The 22,877-nt window shown below is 32.9% G+C and overlaps 1 protein-coding gene and 1 non-coding gene across 2 annotated transcripts; one reads left to right on the top strand and one right to left on the bottom strand.

Moving 5' to 3' along the window:
* Nucleotides 1–8,844: 8,844 nt before the first annotated feature.
* LOC133032166 (uncharacterized) lies at nucleotides 8,845–22,415 on the bottom strand. The gene is made up of 3 exons (XM_061106032.1): nucleotides 22,002–22,415; nucleotides 9,609–10,067; nucleotides 8,845–9,567 (listed from the first exon to the last, which is right to left on the bottom strand). The coding sequence occupies exons 1-3, from the start codon at nucleotides 22,413–22,415 to the stop codon at nucleotides 8,845–8,847; spliced, it is 1,596 nt and encodes a 531-aa protein (XP_060962015.1).
* Nucleotides 9,796–9,902, top strand: LOC115703469 (small nucleolar RNA R71). The gene has a single exon (XR_004009230.2). It is a non-coding gene; the product is annotated as a small nucleolar RNA R71 (small nucleolar RNA).
* Nucleotides 22,416–22,877: the final 462 nt, after the last annotated feature.

The raw sequence follows: 22,877 nt of genomic DNA, 5'->3' as shown, positions 1-22,877 counted from the left end.
ACTTTTCTTCAAAAAGTTTCTTAAACTCATCCCATGTCATCACACTGACATCTCGGGTTTGATTCACTATGTCCCACCAGACGCGGGCATGATCTTGAAACATAAAGGCCGCACAATTTACCCTCTCAGTTCCCGTCACCCCCATATTATCGAGGATCCAGGTAACAGTGCTCATCCACTGATCGGCCTTAATAATGTCGATACCTCCCAGAAAAACCGGAGGTTGCAGCTTCACAAACCGCTCGAACACAGAATCCCGATGCGGCATAACAAACCCTTGGTTACCCACCACTGGCATAGGAGCTGGTGGTAACCCTTGATTAGCTGGAACAGCTTGTTGCCTCAGACATTGCAACTCTTCTTCTTGTCGAAGTATAACACTCCGCATTTCATGAAACATCTGCTGCCAATCAGTAGGAGGATTAGCATTTATAGCCTCCGCATTATCCCCCAGATTTTGCGGAGGTGGAGGCGGTGCTGGTGGATCGGTTCGGGTAGCCCCGGGCTCTACTTGCTCGCCCTGTGGTCTGGATGATTGCGGAGGGTCCATTACTAGTACCCCTGAAATCAACAACCCCAGTGAGTTAAGCACCGATATCACACTTACGCACTTATTGCCTTAAACCCTAACTCATCTATTTACCTCATTCATATTTACATAATAATTAACATTTATAGCATGGCATCACATAACACATACATACTCTAGATGCTTGCATACTGCCCAAAATGGAAAGCGGTAAACAGATGATCACACATACAGTCAAGTATTTACTCTCAATACTTACTGCACCATGAGTCGAGCTTATCTCTGACGACGAATGTACATGTTCGGCCGGTCTACAGGAAGTTTAAAAACCTTGGCGCTCTGATACCAAATTGTAACGCCCTAAATAATTAGGCACGCTACCCAAGAATGCTTATGAAACCCTAATCCCCTAAACGGGATAACTAATTAAAATAGCGCAGAATTTAAACTTTTATATTAAACAGACTGAAAATAAACTTGTAATATATTTAAACTTTTCAAACATAGTTGGGATCCCAAAATTATTTACAAAATTATTACAAGTTCTTTCTTACTAGCTGACCTAAGCGGCAAAACAGAATACAAAAGGGCAACACTGCTAGACCCACAACCCGCTTGGTCTGAAGTGGCGTGAACATGTACATTCTTCGTCTGCTCATGAAACACATGGCTGATCAGCTATTGCCTTACCCTTTCCTGCACAGTAGAGCACCCGTGAGCCAAGCCCAGCAAGAGGAGTAAATCATATCAAGTATATTATGCTCATTCACATATATGTCTGTATAGCACAGACCTGATCACTATATCAGCATGCCCATTTATGTCTACATGGCATAGACCTATGTGTTGCGCTCACACATCTAATTAAATCTACGTGACGTAGACCCACGTGTTGCTCTCACACGTCTATATAAATTAAGGCCTTAGAAGTGGTTCATCTCGGTTATGTGTATCGAGTCCAACCTGATTATGCCTTGAACGCATAATCCTTAAATTTCATTTCATTTAACATGGCATGGCATTTATACACATATTCCACTAGAGCAATAATCCTAGGCTAACAGACCGTTCCTATTAGGGTAATAACCCTAATCCCGCTTACAATAACACACATATATCATATTCACATAAGCGCCACTGCGCATACTCTACGTGCAAATTACTGTCTTACCTGTTGTCCAGCTATAGAAGGAGATTTCGAATCCCCGGGTGCTCCTGATCATGTGCCGGTAATCCTAGTCACACAAATATGGGATCATTCACACTTAGGGTTAACCCCTGAATTTCAACTCATAAAAATTCAAGCATGGCATTTAAAATTCAGATAATCATACAGAGCTCGGAACGAGCTTTCCAACGATATAAAGAACTCCCTAATCGGAGTTCGGATCACAAAGTTATGCATTTTCAAAAATTCAACATAAACTGCCCAAAAATCACGAGGGCGGGCCGCGGCATGCCCAAACCATGCCGCGACACGTGGGACCAATTCCCAGGTCCACTCAGAGGAGCGGGCCGCGGCATGCTCCAGAGCATGCCGCGGCATCTGGGTGCAGAACCCAGAAAACCAGCAAGCTCAACTCGAATTTTCAGCCCAAAACTCAATCTTTTCACTCCAATTTTTCAACCAAACTTTCAAATCAACAAATAAGGTTACTAACAATTATTAAGGGGTCAAAATAACCTATTTCATGCATCAATTCCAATAATAAATCCTCAATTTCAGATTACTCAAATAACATAAAATTCATGCTTAACTAAGCAACTTGAAGCTCTAGAACAAGAGCTTCATCTCCAATAACTGAAATAATTTCCAGCAGTAAAAACATCCTAAGAACACATGATTCCAAGCTAGAAAATAGTCTATAATCATAATACAAGCTCAGCAACATAAATCATGCAATCTCTTACCAAAAATCATCAAGATTAAACACCAAACTTAAAAACATGCATGAGCAAGAACATATCAACTAATTCATGCATTTTCACAATATTTTTCAGCAAAGAAAATTCAATTAGAAACTCAATTAAAACTGAAGAATCTACCTCAAAACCAAGCAAGAACAATCCCTTCAATCAAGCTCCAAAATTTGGTTCCAATTTACTCTAATTTTCTTCAAAATCAACTTGAATACAAAGAGGGTTTTGAGTAAGAGAGAGAGGTCGGTTAAGAGGGAGAGAATAAACCAAAAATTCTTTTGCATTTACTCCCAAAAATCAATATTAGCAAGGTAAATTCAATAAGGTCAAAAGACCAAAATACCCCTAGGGCCAAAACACACATAGTCTTTCTTACAAGGGTGTTTTAATCATTTCAAGCATATTTAATTTCAAATAAAATTTCAGATTATTCACCAACATTAAAATGCCAATTAATCAATTTAATTTACATTTCGGGCCCGAACTCGGTTCGGCCCGAAATTCCCGGGTGTGACTATACCGCGCCAACCTGTCAGAACACACCTGAAAAGACAACACAGGCATACTATATAATAATATAGTTCTATTAAGCACGTAATTAAATTAATCTCAACAATTTACCCTTCTCGGGTCATAATTACCAAAATGCCCCTGGCTCACCAACGGGGTCTTTGACATGTTAAATTTCATATAATTTCACATATATTGAACTATATAATAATATAATTCCTCAATTAACTCATAATTATCTAATTAGGGTTTTGCTAATCCTTTTCTTAATTCCGGGTATTACAATTACCCCCTCCTTATAGAAATTTCGTCCCGAAATTCACCTGAACAACTCCGGATATTTCTGCTGCATATCCGTCTCGAGCTCCCAGGTTGCCTCTTCTATTTTACTGTTCCTCCACAGTACTTTCACCAGTGCCACAGTCTTGCTTCTCAAGACTTTCTCTCTTCTATCAAGTATCTGCACTGGTTGTTCCTCGTATGATAAGTCCGGTTGTAGTTCCAACGTTTCATAACTCAGAACATGGGACGAGTCTGAGACATACTTCCAAAGCATTGAAACATGAAACACATTATGCACAGCTGCCAGCGCTGGGGGCATAGCCAACCTGTACGCTACTTGCCCTATCCTCTCAAGGATTTCAAAAGGTCCAATGAACCTCGGGCTAAGCTTTCCTTTCTTCCCAAAGCGTTTTATGCCTTTCATCGGAGATATTCGGAGAAATACCATGTCTCCGACCTGAAAATCAATATCTCGACAATTTGGATCGGCATAACTCCTCTGCCTACTCTGAGCCGCGAGCATTCGCGCTCTAATTTTGTCAACTGCCTCACTTGTTTTCTGAACAGCTTCAGGACCCAAGAACTTTCTTTCACCCACTTCATCCCAGTGAATGGGTGATCTACATTTCCTTCCATACAAAAGTTCATAAGGAGCCATCCCGATTGTTGCCTGATAGCTGTTATTATAAGAAAACTCGATCAGGGGAAGGTACTTTACCCACGATCCTTCAAAGTCAAGCACGCATGCCCGTAGCATGTCTTCTAAAAAGTGTTTGACACTCACTTCTCAGATCTTGCATCAAAATCATAGACAGTTAATTGGTGGCTAGACAATTAAAAGTAATTAAGCACAAATAAAAATAGAATACATAGAAATTAGGGGGAAAATAAATCATATTAAAATCATAAACAATGTTAAACAATATCCATCTAACCCTAATAAAGTGTTTAGCTACACATGTTCATTGAAGCACAATTACACATATTAACTTTAAGAAAAGAGATGAAAAATAGAGAAGAGAAGAATGCTGAAAACCCTGAGCAGTATGCCTCCAATAGTGTAGTTGATCTCTCAATATGTATCTGAATTCTCTCTTTTTTTTCTCTCTGAAATTGCTTGCTCAAATCAACTTTCTTCCCTTTATATATGCATTGAAGGCCTAAAAAGATGGAAAAAAACGCACATGTTTAAAGTCCCATTCGGATTTAAATTTTTGGGAAACCTCAAACGAGATATTTTTTCTACTGCGTCGACTGATAGTATTTTGGCCATAACTGTCTCAATATTGCTCGGAATTAGATGATTAAAGATGTTCCGGAAAGACAAAAGAGAGATCTAAAACTTTCATGTTTTGACGTTTTCCAAAATCTAATCAAAACATCGTCGAATTCAGGCTTGAAGTTTAAATATCATGAGATTTTTATCTTTTTTCCATCTTTTTCTTTGATATTTTTCTAATCTTCTTCTATTTTAAATCTGCACAAATAAAAGATATCAAGCGTAAAAATGCTCCAAACACAATTAAAACTCAATTAAAAATATATTAAACTTAATCTAAAATTAATACTAAAAATAACCTAGCAAATTCCTCCAAACTAAGTTTTTACTCGTCCTCGAGTAAAACACTAAATAAACATTAAACAAGTCAATCTCCAAAACAAGAGTAAATTTCAAGTAGCTTCAATAACATGATTATGAAAAAAAAAATCACTTATTCATATAATCCAGAATTTCAGTTCAATTACACCCTTGACAGATTTCAATTTATTTTCATTTAGCTTATGAAATCATAGAATGCAATTAACTAACAATCAAACCACTTTATGCATGCCAATTACAATCATCAATCCACTAACCGAGAATTCCATATGCTTGCAATACTTACTATTCTCCACTAATATAGATTAGTGCACAACCAAGAATCAGAAGGTCTTTCTAGGCTTGTATTGTTAGGTTTAAATAAGGGTAGATGAAATGGTCATTTAGGCTTGTCTATACCATAAGCTTTTCCAATCATGTCACCCAAAATACTTTTCACACGATCCCAATACCCCTTTTTCTAATTACATGAGAGATATTATTTTTTTCAACAAGGTTGCAACAACTTTATGTTTATCTTTTTTTTTTTCTAGATTTGACACTGATTGTCAGATTTTCTTTCTTTTCTCTTTTTTTTTTTCAATTTGTTGCCAATCAATTTTTTTTTTATATTCTCCCAATTTTCACACCTTTTCCACACCCATACAACAAACTTCCCATCCAAATTCCCCCAAACTAAAGATATACTTATGGTATAATTAAGGTTAAATATTTTGGATATTCATGGATTTATCTTTTTTTTTTAGGCTCAATATGTGTAGAAACAAAGAACAAGTTAAGGCTCAAAAAGGGTAACTAGAATAAAATTATAGGGATGACTTGAAAGGCACAATCGATCCAAAAAAATGCCTAAATCACTTTCCTAGTCATGCATAATTTATTATTTCGCCTCAAATAGCAAGCAAGCAAGTTCTAGAATTTTCCAAACAACTTTCCACATGTCCCAATTAGCATACATAAACCAATTCAATTACTAGAAAATTACCTAATATGATTCTATGTTCTTTTAAAGCAAAAATTAAAATTAGTCAAGAGTATAATATCACCAAGCACACGGATTTTTCAAAAAATAAATGAACTTTCCAAATCATGCTATTCACCTACTATCACATTGACTCATATTTAGCAAATCGACTCACAATAATAAAAACTAAAAATTAAAAAAATAAAAGACATAAAACTTAAAAACAAAAAAAAAAGAAAAAATTAAAAATTTAAGTCACCCCCCAAACTAAATTGACACATTGTCCCCCAATGTGACATTAAAGAAAAAGAAAAGGACACTTACCTAGGTGCCATGTCAGTATGACGGCGGTGGTGGTGGCGGGTAGAATCCACCTCTCGCATCCATGAGGGCCTTTGTGCCAAACGAAGAAAACAGACCTCCAATGTTGCAATTTTTAAAGCTTTCCTTAGATTGAGAGTCACCTTCATAGTTCCCACACAACAGTCTTTTCATACGTCGTCAAAAAGTTCGAAAGCATTCTTTAGACTTCCCTTTCTTCTTGTTGGTAGCTACTTCTCGATCATCTTTTACAGCTTCCACTCGACAACAAGTAGGAATTTCAGTTGCGGCAAATACCTTGAAAGTCTCTTCTTCTTTTTGAACACGCAACTTTAACTCCCCATTCTGTACATCCATTAATGCTCTTCCCGTTGCTAGGAATGGTCTTCCCAAGATGATAGGAATATTCTCATCTTCCTCCATGTCAAGTATTAAGAAATCAACAGGGAAGATGAACTTACCAACCTTTTGTTAGGTTTTATGCCCTAAATAAAACTCTTTACAATCTGATTAGTTATCAATATAAGAAATTTGAAGTGATTGATGTTTGCATGAATTTTACATGCTAATGGTTTAACATGTTTAATATGTTTATTACATTCATACACACAAAATCAGTTAAATCCAGATCATATGTTTATTCACAATTACAGTATCGTCAACACAGTGGAATGTGATTGTGATCATATGAATCAAAAGTTTTGGTCCCTGTTTCATCAGTGTTATTGGATTTACACTAATGTGATAATCAGCGATGATGTGTACTTACACTTGGAGTAAGTGTTATGTTCTTTCCAGGACATTAGTAAAGTATACTAGTTTGGAATGTATGGAGTATACATTGGACTGGACCGATATTGCAACTAAGTTAAGATATTACAAACTTACCGTTATACATATCTTTCCAAGTCAATATCAGTAGTTGATCTTAAGATTAAAAAGAATCTAAATCCTGATATGCTTGGGCTCAACTCAGGAGTGCTATTCATGTTCTTTGATTTATTAGTTAAGCCTACTTTTGGGTCAGGGTGATACGTATATTTTGGGAACATGATAGTATGATTGAGTGGGAGTGCTGAACATAAATATGGAATCTATAGCTTCTACTGGTGTATAGAAGTTAAGTGATGATTCCCTTCGAGCTTAGCAAATAGAAGTAAATGGATGAGCTCTTGTTTAACTGACTAATTATTAGATCACTAAACACCATTTACAGGTAGCTAAGTGTTTTAAGGGGCAAAATACATTGAGGGGTGAGAACGGTAAAGAAATCCCATCTCGATGTAAATCATCTATATAGAGGATCTTTAAATCACAATAAGATTATAACAATGGTTAAATCAGATAGTATATTGGTATCGTGAAACATACAATATGCTCTATATAAGTCTGGGAGTGCAATTCTAAGTTCTAAGAGTGGATTCAACGAAGAATTAATAAGTAGGAATTTACTTGGTAAATTTGGTTCACTTATTGGAAGCTCAGCATATAGATCCATGGTCCCCATTCTAGTTGAGAACATTCTGCTTGTAAGACTCATTAATTGATTCGTGATTGATCAATTATAATTCTAAAGTTACACTATGTCTAATTTTATGAATTTTCACTAAGCAGGGGTGAAATTGTAAGGAAAAGAGTTTTCTAGGTTTATTTATTTATTAATAGACTTTATATGTCTAATTAATAATTAAATTAAATGACAATATTATTTAATAATCTATTTTAGTTATTAAATAATTAGTTTTGGCATTTAAAAGGTTAGAATTGGAAAATTGGCATTTTTGAGAAAATAGAGATAAAATTTGATAAAATTGCAAAATTAAGTGAGGCCCATTAACACCATATGGCCGGCCACTTAAAAGGCTTTTTCAAATTATTATTTTCATTATTTTAATGCCAAATAATTCTAAACCTAAACCTAGTAGTTGCCTATAAATAGAAAGTGATGGCTCAGTCACAACACATGCTTTCATTAGCAATCTGACAGAAATTTCTCTCTTCAGAAAACTGAGCCTTCCTCACTCTCTACCTTGGCCGAAATCTCTCTCTCTCTTTTCCTTTCATCTTTTTCGTGACCCTAGTGAAAGAGTAAGTGCCCACACACAGCAAGCAGTAACTCAATCATAGATTGGAAGACTGTGAAGGATCAAAGCTTGAAGAAGAAGGAGATTCGGGCTCAGATCTTGATTATACTCTGCTACAGAAAGGAATCAAGGGTTAGAGATCTGAGTGGAAGGAGACATTAATTCCGCTGCATCAATGTAAGGTTTTCTTAACTTTATATGTGTTTATTTTATCGTTTTAGAAAGTTCATATTTAGGATGTTAATAAACATACTTGTGAGTAGATCTAAGATCCTGGTAAAATAATTCCCAACACCTTTACCAAAACATCTTCAATTATACCCCGAGGATGAGTCAAAGAACGATCTGCCATTTGTAAAGTAACTGTTGTGGGCTTGGCTTCTCCTAATTTCAATTTTTTGAACATTGATAGGGGCATTAAGTTGATACTGGCTCCCACATCACATAAAGCTTTTGTTTGTATAGAACCCCCTATTGAGCATGGGATGTTGAAACTACCCGGATCTTTTAGCTTGGGTGGTAGTTTCTTTTGCAGGACCGCACTTCGCTCTTCAGTAAGTGCCACCATCTTAAATTCTTCCAACTTTCTTTTCTTAGATAGGATATCTTTCATGAACTTCAGATAAGTTGGCATCTATTCCAAAGCCTCTATGAATGGGATGTTGATATGCAGTTTCTTGAATATTTCAAGGAATTTTGAAAACTGCTTATCTATCTTATTCTTCTGAAGTCTTTGAGGATAAGGAATTTTGATGTGATGGTCAATGCTGATAGGGGGAGAAGTTTCTTTTTGCTGAAGACCATCAGTAGTCTTCTGCTCTATTGTTGTTAGGGTTGGTGCCGGTTGATCTTTAATTTCTTCATCCACTGGTTGTACCATATCAGGCCCCTCATATTTCTTTCCACTTCGCAGGGTGATTGCCTTGCAGTTTTCTTTAGGATTCACTTTAGTTGTACTAGGCAAGTTTCCCTGAGGACGAGTTGCTATCTGAGTTGCTATTTGCCCCATCTGAGTTTGCAAGTCTTTAATGGAAGATCTCGTCTCTGTCATGAATTGCAATAAAAAATCTGTCTGAAGACCACAATTTCCACTCGAGCTTTGTTGCTGAGTCTGTTGTTGGTTCTGTGACTGGTTCTGATTTCTCTGTTGATAGAACCCATTATTACTTCGATTTCCTCCTTGATTAAACCTATAGTTGTTATTTTGAGAGTAATTTCCAATGGCTTTTGCTTCATCCATTGGCAAATCATTTACATCTTCTTGACATTTTGAATAGGGATGAGGACCTCCACATAGCTCACAGACCACTTGAGCTTGTTTTACTTGAATAGCCATCAATTTTGTTAGGGCCTCTACCTGAGCTGTCAACTTGGTAATAGCATCCACTTCATACATACCTGCAACTTTTTTAGATGGACCTCTTTCTGTTGACCATTGTGGTTAGTCATGGCCATCTCTTCAAGTAATTCAAAGGCCTCATTAGCACTTTTCCTCATGAAAGCTCCATCGGTAACGACATTTATGAGTGTTCGGGTTTCATTCATCAATCCATTGTAAAAGTTGTGCACTTGCAGCAACTTCTCAATCCCATGATTAGGGCACTTTCTATGTAAGTCCTTGAATCTCTCCCATGCTTCATAAAGAGATTCACTGTCCTGCTGGGTGAAGTTGTTGATATCAGCTCTCAGCTTGGCAATCTTTGCAGGAGGGAAGAACTTGGATAGGAATTTCAGGGCCAATTCCTCCCAAGTGTTGATAGAATGAGTTGGTAAAGAAATAAACCAACTTTTGGCTCGTTCCCTTAATGAGAATGGGAACAGCCTTAGTCTGATGGCGTCGTTGTTGGGTTTTGTGCCCTAAATAAAACCCATTTCAATATAATCAGATTTACTTATTAATAAAGATCAGAAATAACATTTTATGTTGCATGGTTCACATGATTTATTTAATGTATGAATTCTATTTAAGTCCAGAACATATGAATTTGTTAATGATTATAGTGTTGTCAGCACAGTGGAATATAATCTTAATTATATGTTCAAAAGTTTATTCCCTGATTTGTCAGTTCGTTGGATTTAGACTGACATGATAATCAGCGATAGGTATTCTTACACCTTGGATAAGTGTTATGTCCTTTCCAGGGCATTGGCAAAGTTTACCAGTATTGGATGTATGGAGTATACATCGGAAGGACCGATATTGAACTTTGATTAGATTTGTTAAAATTTACCGTAATATCTATTCAATTCAATATCACCCGTTGATCCTAGATCAAATGATCTTAATCCTGATATGGTTAGGTTCGATCTCAAGAGTATTATACATGTTCTTTGATTTGTTAGTTAAGCCTACTTTTGGGTCAGGGTGATACGTACATTTTGGGAACATGATATTATAATTGAATGGGAGCGCTAACATAAATATGGAGTCTATAACTTCTATAGGAATTTAGAAGTGAAACGATGATATCCTTCGAGCTTGGCTAAACAGAGATAAATGGTAGAGATCTCATTTCACTTCGCTGAAATATCATTTATACAGAGCTAAGTGTTTTCAGGATAAAAAACATTGAAGGTATAACGGTAATTTAGTTCCTATTCAATGTAGATCATCTATTAGAGGGTCATTGATCAAGTTAGGATTATAACAATGGATAACTAATAGTGTATCTATATCGTGGAACATATAGAGCGTTCTATAACACTGAGAGTACAATTCCAAGTTCTAAGTGTGGATTCAATAAGGAATTAATAAGTTAGGGAATTTACTTGGTAAATTCGGTTCAACTTATTGGAAGTTCGGTTATATAGGCCCATGGTCCCCATACTAGTTGAGACCATACTGCTTGTAAGACTCAGTTAATTGATTTTAATTAATCAATTATAATTCTAAAGTTAGACTATATCTACTTTATGAATTTTCACTAAGCAAGGGTGAAATTGTAAAGAAAAGAGATTCTAGGTTTATTTATTAATTAAGAGACTTTATATGTCTAATTAATAAATATATTAAATGACAATATTATTTAATAATTATTTTTTAAGTTATTAAATAATTATAATTGGCATTTAAATGGTTAAAATTGGAAAATTGGCATTTTTGAGAAAATGGGATTGAAAAATAACAAAATGGTAAAATTGCAAAGTGAGGCCCATTATCCCTTATATGGCTGGCCACTATGCAAGCCTTTTACAATTTATTTTTCCATTATTTTAATGCCACACAATTCTAACCTAAACCTAGATGGCATTCTATAAATAGAAAGTGTTGGCTTCAGGAAACTATGACTTGCATATTGTTCCTTTCAAGAAAAGCCATAGCCGCCCCTCTCTTCTTCTTCTTCTCTTGAATTTCGAAATACCTTGAGTGATAGAGTAGTGCCCACACATATCAAGTGGTATCTCAATCATAGTGTGGAAGATTGTGTAGAATCCAAGAAGGAGAATCAGCATCAAGGAAGGAGAGAAAGAGATCTAGGTTCAGATCTTGATTATGTTCTGCTACAGAAAGGAATCAAGGGCTAGATATCTAAACGGAAGGAGTCATTATATTCCGCTGCACCCAATGTAAGGTTTCCTAAACTTTATATGTGTTTATTTCATTGTTTTAGAATTCATATTAGGATGTTAATGAAACATACATGGTAGTAAATCTAGATCCTGGTAAAATATTTCCAACAACTGGCACCAGAGCTATGGTAATGATTTACTTTCATGAAATATGAATTAAAACGATGTTATGTGTTGATTTGGATGGTTTCATGTTGATCCGTGTGTTATATGATGATTGATTGATGCTTGTGAAATTTTATGAAAAATAATTGAATTTTCGTTTCTGGAACTATTTTTACTGGATAGTTTGGAAAAAATTAAACAATTTACTTTTTTTACAGAACTCAATTTCGATTTTATTTGAATTAGTTATGATTTTTTGAATATTTGAAAAAAAATCGGGAGTGGTGACACACCCTTGTGCGCGCGGCTGGCTGCTGGCAGCACCCTTTGTGCGCCCAAGCAGCCCCTTGCGCCCAAGAATGTGCACCACACCATCCGTACAGCTCACAATTTTTTCGTTTTTCTTCGATTTTTCATGCTATTTCATGGAATTAACTTTCGGTTTTTTGTTTAGTTTTGTATTTTGATTTTTACTTTTCATATTTCAAATCTAATTATCAGAAATAAATTAATTTGAATTTTTAAAATTAATTTTAGATATTAGTGTAATTTGAATTTGAAAATAGGTAAAAATCCTTTTTTGCTTACCTTTTTTCTTATTTTTTAAAATTTGATTATTTTATCTTATTTTTAAATCTAAGGTCAGATATTAAATTTTTTATAAAATATTTTATTTTAAGTGATTTGACCTTATTTAAATTTAAAATAAGATTACTATAATCATGGTATTTTAAATAGAAATAAGATATTTTTGCTAACTTTTAAATTTTGTTATTTTTTACTTAAATTAAATTATAAAATCAGAAAATGGTATGTATTTATCATTTATTTTATTGAATATTTAATTTATAAAATAACATGAAATTTAAAAGGTGGTTAGCAAATTTTTTGAAATGATATTTAGGTTAGTTAAAATCTAATTTTTCAAAATTGTAGGCTTATTTTTAAATTTTAATTTATTTTATTTTAAAACTGAAAATATTCTTTTTATTTAAATATTATTTTCGGAATTTTTTTTTTATTAATTAATTTAAAATTAAATAAATCCTACATCCAACTATCCAAATTCAACTTGGTTCAGGAGTATGTGTTTTAGCTTGTTTGTAAGTTTCCTAAAACCTATATTGATTGATCTAAATTGCCACGGTTAACTTGTTGACAGATCCAATGATGTGATTTTAACCCATGGTTCAATTGTCAATAGGTCAAGTAAATAATTTGTAACAGGTAAAATTTTACATTCTTCTTTCATCTATGTATGAACTAGTAACATGATAGGATCCATCCAAATCTGTGTGCCTGTGTGAGCTTATATGTTTACTTTATATTTAGATGCATATAGGTTGTTGCTAAATAAAATATCACACCCTAATAGATTTTATTTAGGTACATTTAGTTTTTGGACCTATTCAATTGATAACAGTTATTTATTTTAAGGTTAAATTCCTCTCTTTTGGGCCTTGTGTGACAGATGGGGGCCAATAGAAGTGGGTACGACATACTGAACCCAGTTCCCCCTCACATGAACTACCCCAATTGTGAAGGCCCGTTTGCCTAATTTGAATAACTATATTAGGTTAATTAAATTAGTTTAACCTAATAAAATTGATTAGCAACATAATTAACTTTTCAAATATATGATTTTTTTTTCATTTTAATATTTTAAAATTAATTTTAAGAAAAATACTCTTAGTTTAAGATATTATTTCTAGATAAACTATTTGTATTTTTCTTGTATTTAATTAAATAAAGAATTTTAACTAACTAGATTCTTCCTGAAGCTTATTTTAATTATTTCATTAAATATTCCTATTTAAGTTATAAATTAGTTATTACTAACTAATTTTCTTATCAACTTAAATTTGAATATCTTTTGAATTTCAAAATTAAGTTGAGGAATTCTAGGAATTGGTTATTGAAGATTCTAGAGATATTTTTTAAGCTGTTAAACTTAAAGTGGAATATTCTTAAATTAGGTAGTTACAACTTAATTTTGATATTTAATTAAATTTTATTTGGAAATTTTTTTAAGTTGGTTATTTTAAATTATTTCTATAACAACTTAAATTAGATATTTTCCAAATTTTGAAAAGATACTTAGTTAAATTGAGATATTTTCTAGATAGTTATTTCTATTCTAGTTATTATTTCTAATATTAAAATAAGAAAATATCATTGATTGTGAAATTAATTGTTTAATAATTAATTTTGTTACAATCTAAGTTAAGTATATTTTTCCTAGTATTAAACTAGAATTAATAATTAAGTTTCCTCTATACTTAATTATTTATTTCTTGAATTTAATACATTTAATTAAATTGAAAATTCAATATCTAAGTTGATTTTCATCATGATACTTAAATATTGTTATTTTCATGATATTTAATTAAATAGAAAATTATTTTTAAGTTTGAAATCTTATTTCAAAATAACTTAAATTTGAATAATTTTCAAAATATACTTTATTTTATTTTATTAATCTTTTTCCCGCAATTTCGAAATTGCATATCTTTAATGCAGAAATTTCAAATTTTATTTGAAAAATAGATTAAAGTTGAAATTTTTATTGGACCAACTTAAATCAATGATTTTTTCATTTAATGATTAATTAAAATAAATGAACTAAAATATATTATAATTAGGAAATGAATTAATTAGTCAATGAAATTCTAGATAGATATTATCTGTTTTGCTTGAAGTATTTTTCTAGTGATATTTAATTAAATAGAAAATTAATATTTAAGTTGATTCTTAATCATGATACTTAAATATTTGAATTTTTTTTAAAATATTTAATTAAATAAGAAAATTATATTTTTGTTGTAAATTAATTTTATTAATTAATTTTGGGCCAACATAAAATTAGAATAATTTTTTCCAGGATTTATTTTTATTTTATTTTAACAAGCATTTTCGAAAATAGTATTTTTATATACTTCAATTTTCGAAATGCAATGTATATTTATAGAAAATTAATTTGAGTTGTAAGTTAATTTAAATTAATTTTGAAACAACTTAAATTGAATATTTTTCTAAATATTTATTGGAAATTATTACTAAGATGGAAATAATTCATGTTATTTTCATCCATCTAAGTATAATTTATAAATATTAAATTAAAATTTATATTTAGAATTTTTCATTCTAAATTGGAAATTTTAATTAAATAAATATATATTTAAAATAAATTGATTAAAATAAATATTAGAAGAAAACACACTTTAAATAATGAGCTTCATTATTATTAGGATATTCGATCTCCATTGTTTGTTTTACATAGCTATTGTTTTAGTGAGTAATCCTCCCTAATGGAGGAACGTTCATTAGCAAGTTAACACCGTTTAATCTCAAAAGATAAGTAATTTTGTAAGTGTTTTATATTAGTATTGATCACCCTAATGGTGGCGACTGTATTTGACTTACAAAAGTATGAAACAATGGTGGAAGCTCATAAGATAGAATAGCCTTGACTCTCGCCTAAACGGGACAACGCTGGATTCCAATCTTGATCGAATAAAAGGTTGCTAGAATGTTTATCATTTTAGATGAGCTGACAACTCTATTCAATGGATGGTATCACTGGCTCTCTCCTAAACGGGACACTGATATCAGTTTGTTGAAGACCTTGGAAATTATTTAGGATTGTATGTTTCAGTATTTTCACTTGTCATTCCTACTTGCTATATGTTTAATAATTTCTTAATTGTGTATGAATTTATATTGAACCATGTTATTTTCTGTTATTAAATTGTAGTTTAATTTCGAATCTTCATTGTTGGTCTAACTTGGTTTGTTGTTCTAATGGGATAAATCCCTAATGGATTGTCAACATTAGACAAACATAATAATGTTAGATCTGGAAAGACAAATATTGTAAATGCAACATCTAGCTGTTCATCAATTGATGACACCTTAGAGTAGTATTTACAATATGAAACAAGAAGATTGTATAAATAAGATTACTTTGACTCTCGATAATCGAAGCATCATTGGATTCTTATTTAAATACGAAATTATCCTAATTCCTCTTAGCTTATTCATTTTGAATTAGCTCAATAACATATCATTGGATGAATGGTCTATAAATCATTTCATGTCATTCTATATTTTCTCTTAAGAAATTGAATGACGCATACGATTATATTCCCGAAATTCTATCCCAAAATGATATAAATCCTCAATCTTAGAAATCTCCTACTTGTATGGGCAAATTAACTTAGAGTTAAATTAGTAGTGGTGGTCCATGAAAGAATTACTCATTATACAGTTACACTTTCGCAAGTGTTTAATAACCATTTTCTATCAATGGATTCGAATTGTATATTAGTATAAAATATGAGTTTAGTATTCTGTAACCAGAATCCACTTGCACTATTTTAAGAACTCTTTGATATAGCTGAACCTAAGCCATCAAAAGATACAACCACATTTTTTTTAATATATGGTATTTGTATCTTGTTCATAGTGGTTTTGACAAGATCAATCTCTTCAAAGAGTTAATATGCCTATTTCCACTGAAAATAAGTTCATCTCATTCGCAGATGGATGTACATTCAGGGGTGGATATGAGTTTTTTGTTATATTCTTAAAACAATCACTCTAGATTTTACCTTATGCAAAGAAATTTGAAATGTTTGAAAAATTTCATGAATTCTAGCAATGGTGATAAACCATTAAGGTAAGTGGTTAAAGATCTTACGAACTGATAGGGGTGAAGAAATAGTTAGTAGATATGCAGTTCAAAGATCATTAAGTTGATTTTTGAATTATATCCAAACTTACCTCCCCAGAAATTTCGATTTGCATATTGATGATTAGTTACTAGTCGTTGCCTAAATCCTTCTATTGTAATACAATTTCAGAATGATGCAATGGTTGTGTACTTAGTGTAAACCATTACTAGATTAATGGATGACCTAATCGAAATCTTAAGAAAAGCTAGAACTGTTAACCATGGTTTGCATGTTTGTTAGCTATTCTAAGTGATTAGGGGTGGACCATCCCATAGTCAATAGATAAGAAAGTGTTTGTTTAAACAAATACTACTTTTCTAAGAAAATGACTAAGTCTGAAAATAGAGTACCAAATAAAGGAGATATTTTTTCTTGATTCCAAAAGTGTTCTATCATCTTATTCTACATATGATGATCCCACTGCCTCAGTTGTCTTGCCACAATCGAAGAGGTTAATGCCATTTAGTTTTCTTAAACATAATTCACGGTACCTTGTCGTAGTGGGAGGGTTTCTAGGAACTCACCTTCTTATGACTTGGAAGACACTAGTGATTAAAATCCATTGTGAGTTTAAACAAGTAATGGATTCTCAAAATTAGAAACTAAGAAGAAAAGCCAAGAGAACTATGGTTTAATTCATTCACATGGAGTAACCTAAAGTTTTCTACAAGGACATGAAAGGAAATTTTAGTTTATAAGTCTATTCAATGGACTTAACAAAACTTCCTGTTCCTAGTATTATAGGTTTGAGTTTATCTAAACCTATGGCTTGTGGTATACCTGGTAATTACTTACTCTAATGCAAGTAACTTCCTTTAGTAAGATGCTAAAGCATTTTCTTTCTAATGGCAATCTATAGAAGCTTCTCGACTTCCAGGCATAGATTTTATTTATCTAAGGAAAAGTCTCAACTATTCTAGAAAAGATAAAGCCATGAAAGAATTTCTTAAATCAACAGTGAGAGGTCTCAGATATGCTTTAGTATGCCTTAGACCAGACACCTGCTGTTGAGTGGGAGTAATGAGTAGGTATCAGATTAATCCAGGAAAGGAACATTGGAAGACAATCAAGTAAATCTTAAGATTAAGAAGAGGAACTATATGTTAGTCGATAAGGGTGTGTTTAAAACTCTTAGACTACACCACATTAGATTTCGAGACTTGCCTTTGTGCTAGAAAGTCTGCTGATAAGATGGTGATTACTCTGGGGGTGGAGTAGTGATTTTGGAGAAGTGTAAAAACCTATCTGAAGTCTCTAAGTCTACCAGAGAGAGACTGAATGTTAAAGTTGCAGGAAATGTACTTATTCAGTCTAAGAAAAGTTCTATACATTTGTGGCACCGTTCCAACTTATCTTAACTACTAGTGTTATTTCCTGATAAACCAAAAAGTAATTGCCAAAAGTATAGAATCGAGTATCCCAAGAGAGTAGACATATAGAGAGGAATTTCACATTATCAAGGATTTTGTGATTAAGGAAGAGTAATGGTGGAGAGAAGGTTGTGGTTAATATAACCTGTCAGATCCTATTACGAGGAGTATACTACTACTACACTTGATTTGTATATCAAGGTGTTGAGATTATTTGAAATGCACATTTTGTTTTATATTAGTGCAAGTGGGAGTTTATTGGGTTTTGTGCCCTAAATAAAATCCATTTCAATATAATCAGATTTACTTATTAATAAAGATCAGAAATAACATTTTATGTTGCATGGTTCACATGATTTATTTCATGATTATATATGTAATGTGTGAATTCTATTTAAGTCCAGAACATATGAATTTGTTAATGATTATAGTGTTGTCAGCACAGTGGAATATATGTTGGATATTATTTTACCAGGATCTTAGATCTACTCACAAGTATGTTTATTAACATCCTAAATAAGAACTTTCTAAAACGATAAATTAAACACATATAAAGTTTAAGAAACCTTACATTGGGTGCAGCGGAATTAAATGACTCCTTCCGTTCAGATCTCTAACCCTTGTATCCTTTCTGTAGCAGAGTATTATCAAGATCTGAACCTGGATCTCTTTCTCTGAATCCTTGATGCTGAATCTCCTTTGCTGATGATCTTTCTTCACGATCTTCCTCAGTATGATTGAGGTATTGCTTGCTGTGTGTGGGCACTACTCTAATCACTAAGGTAGGTTCGAAATATGAAGGAAGAAGAGAGAGAGAGAGAGTGGCGGCTAGAGAAGAGAGAGGAGGCTCAGGTTTTTCTGATTCAGAAAGTGTGAAGTGCAATTTTCCTGAAGCCTTCACTATCTATTTATAGCATTCCACTAGGGTTAGGTTTGAATTATTTGGCATTAAAATAATAAAAAATATCAACTTAAAAAGCCTACAAAGGTGGCCGGCCATGGCTTAGTGGACTGGGCCTTGCTTTTTGCAATTTTGCAATTTTAACACCTTTTGTATCTAATTTTCTCAAAAATGCCAATTTCCTAATTCAACCATTTAAATGTCAATTCTAACTATTTAATAATTATAAATAATTATTAAATAATATTGTCATTTATCATATTTATTAATTGAACCATACAAAGTATCATAATTAACAAATATGCCCCTATTAACTCTTTCTTTACAATTTCGCCCTTACTTAGTGAAAATTTCACAAATAGACATAGTCTAATTTGTGAATTATAATTGATTAATCAAAACCAATTACATGAGTCTTACAAACAATATTATCTCAACTAGTGGGGAGACCATGGGTCTATATAACCGAGCTTCCAATAAGTAGATCAAGAATTTAGCACTAAAATTCACTAACTTATTAATTCTTCGTTGAATCCACGCATAGAACTTAGAATTGCACTCTCAGTATATAGAATGCTCTATATGTTCCACCATATAGACACATCATTAGTTATCCATTGTTATAATCCTAATTTGATCAATGATCCTCTATATGAATGATCTACACTGTAAAGGGATTAGATTACCGTAACACCCTACTATGTATTTTATCCTTAAAACACTTGACCCCGTATAAATGATATTTCAGCTTATGTGAAATGAGATCTCCACCATTTATTTTCGTTTGGTCAAGCTCGAAGGAGATCATCCTTTGCTTACTATTCGCCAGATAGAAGCTATAGATTCCATGTTTATGCTAGCGCTCCCACTCAATTGCACTATCGTGTTCCCAAAAAGTACGTATCACCCTGACCTAAAAGTAGGCTTAACTAACAATTCAAGGAACACGAATAGCCTCTTGAGATTGAGCCTAATCATAACAGGATTAAGATCACTTGATCTAAGATCAACTTGGCGATATTGACTTGAATAGATTTTACGGTAAGTTTAATTAAATCTAAGTCAAAGTTCAATATCGGTCCCTTCCGATGCATACTCCATGCATCCAACCTGAGCTTTACTTTGACCAATGTTCTGGAAAGAACATAGTATTTCTCCAAATACAAGTAAACTCTTGTTGTAGATTATCATATCAGTAAAACCCTGTGTCTGATAAATCTAGGAAACTTTATTCACATAGTCATGTTTACTTTCCAATGTGATGACAGCACAATAAACATGATTAAGTATGTGAAAAGGGTTTAAGATGAATTTATAAATCAAATAGACAAGCAATTGATAAAGTGAACTAAAGCATACACAAATGAATGAAAAATACTTCTGTTTCTTTATTGATGTTGAATAAAATAGATTACATTAAAATGGAGTTTTATTTAGGGCATAAAATTTAACAATATAATCTTAATTATATGTTCAAAAGTTTATTCCCTGATTTGTCAGTTCGCTGGATTTAGACTGACATGATAATCAGCGATAGGTATTCTTACACGTTGGATAAGTGTTATGTCCTTTCCAGGGCATTGGCAAAGTTTACCAGTATCGGATGTATGGAGTATACATCGAAAGGACCGATATTGAACTTTGATTAGATTTGTTAAATTTACCGTAATATCTATTCAATTCAATATCACCCGTTGATCCTAGATCAAATGATCTTAATCCTGATATGGTTAGGTTCGATCTCAAGAGTATTATACATGTTCTTTGATTTGTTAGTTAAGCCTACTCTTGTGTCAGGGTGATACATACATTTTGGGAACATGATAGTATAATTGAGTGGGAGCGCTAACATAAATATGGAGTCTATAACTTCTATAGGAATTTAGAAGTGAAATGATGATATCCTTCGAGCTTGGCTAAACAAAGATAAATGCTGGAGATCTCATTTCACTTCGCTGAAATATCATTTATACGGAGCTAAGTGTTTTAAGGATAAAATACATTGAAGGTATAACGGTAATTTCCTATTCAATGTAGATCATCTATTAGAGGGTCATTGATCAAATTAGGATTATAACAATGGATAACTAATAGCGTATCTATATCGTGGAACATATAGAGCATTCTATATGACTGAGAGTGCAATTCCAAGTTCTAAGTGTGGATTCAATAAGGAATTAATAAGTTAGGGAATTTACTTGGTAAATTCAGTTCGACTTATTGGAAGCTCGGTTATATAGGCCCATGGTCCCCATACTAGTTGAGACCATACTGCTTGTAAGACTCAGTTAATTGATTTTAATTAAACAATTATAATTCTAAAGTTAGACTATGTCTACTTTATGAATTTTCACTAAGCAAGGGCGAAATTGTAAAGATAAGAGATTTTAGGTTTATTTATTAATTAAGAGACTTTATATGTCTAATTAATAAATATATTAAAGGACAATATTATTTAATAATTATTTTTTAAGTTATTAAATAATTAGAATTGGCATTTAAATAGTTAAAATTAGAAAATTGGCATTTTTGAGAAAATGGGATTGAAAAATAACAAAATGGCAAAATTGCAAAGTGAGGCCCATTATCCCTTATATGGCTGGCCACTATGCAAGCCTTTTACCATTTATTTTTCTATTATTTTAATGCCATATAATTCTAACCTAAACCTAGATGGCTTTCTATAAATAAAAAGTGTTGGCTTTAGGAAACTATGACTTGCATATTGTTCCTTTCAAGAAAAGCCATAGCCACCCCTCTCTTCTTCTTCTTCTCTTGAATTCCGAAATACCTTGAGTGATAGAGTAGTGCCCACACACATCAAGTGGTATCTCAATCATAGTGTGGAAGATTGTGTAGAATCCAAGAAGGAGAATCAGCATCAAGGAAGGAGAGCAAGAGATCCAGGTTCAGATCTTGATTATGTTCTGCTATAGAAAGGAATCAAGGGCTAACGGAAGGAGTCATTATATCCCGCTGCACCCAATGTAAGGTTTCCTAAACTTTATATGTGTTTATTTCATTGTTTTAGAATTCATATTAGGATGTTAATGAAACATACATGGTAGTAAATCTAGATCCTGGTAAAATATTTCCAACAGTCGTCGCTAACTCCGTTCATCTTGAATGTCTGGCACAGTTCTTCGAAGTTGGCGAGGTGCATGTTTGGGTCTTTTGACGGCAGTCCCCCAAACTGGACTGAAGATTGGACCATCTGCAGTATGGCTGGCTTGATTTCAAAAGTGTTGGCGTCAACAGCAGGTGGCCTCATACAAGATCGGGCCCCTGTCATGTTAGGAAGCAAGTAATCCCTTAGGCTACAGTCATTATTGTTGTGTCCATTAGCCTGGTCTTCTACGCCTCCTCCGTTGTTCCCATTGTTATTTTTGGCGTTGTGAGCCATGACTCCTTCTTGTTCAATCTCTAGTGCCGCTCTTTCCAATTTTCTCCTTCTTTTGTGTCTTCTACAAGTCTTTTCTATCTCAGGGTCAACAGGTAATCTGGCAATTGGACCTTGACTTCTCATAAACTATTGAACCTGAAAACAAAATAAGATCTTGAGACAAACAGAGTTAGTACTCAAAATGAAAAGAAAACCAAATTAGAGCAAAATTTAATTTTTAATAATATTAACTATCACTCCCCGGCAACGGCGCCAAAAACTTGTTGCGATAATTTGCACACGCAAGTTTACGTACCGTTTCAAGTAGTAGACTCACCAGGAGTGAGGTCGATCCCACAAGGAGTGTAGTTAAGTACGTTAAAATTAAACTTTTACTTCTATTTGGTTAAATAAAAATAAAGAAAGAATTAAGAATAAGAAACTAGTAAGAAGCAATTATTCAAGAAAATTAAAAGTTAATAAAAACTAGGGCTTCGATTTCAATTGTTTCTATTGATTATGGCATAATATGATTATTTTCCTAATATTAATTTCTATGCAATAGTAGGTTTACTAAGGTAATTTATAGTCTTCTCAGATATATAA

Source organism: Cannabis sativa, chromosome X (assembly GCF_029168945.1).
Source record: "Cannabis sativa cultivar Pink pepper isolate KNU-18-1 chromosome X, ASM2916894v1, whole genome shotgun sequence".
Taxonomy (NCBI): domain Eukaryota; kingdom Viridiplantae; phylum Streptophyta; class Magnoliopsida; order Rosales; family Cannabaceae; genus Cannabis; species Cannabis sativa.
This window is presented reverse-complemented; position numbering and strand designations above follow the sequence as displayed.

Bases quoted from the DNA above. Each gene is read 5' to 3' on its own strand.
- LOC133032166 (XM_061106032.1), bottom strand. From the start codon at position 22,415: ATGAGAAGTCAAGGTCCAATTGCCAGATTACCTGTTGACCCTGAGATA. The intron at 10,068-22,001 runs GTTAGCGACGAC...GGTTTTATTTAG, and splicing joins AGACATTCAAGATGAACGGA to GGCACAAAACCCAACAACGA. The intron at 9,568-9,608 runs GTATGTATGAAG...TTGACAGCTCAG, and splicing joins TCCATCTAAAAAAGTTGCAG to GTAGAGGCCCTAACAAAATT.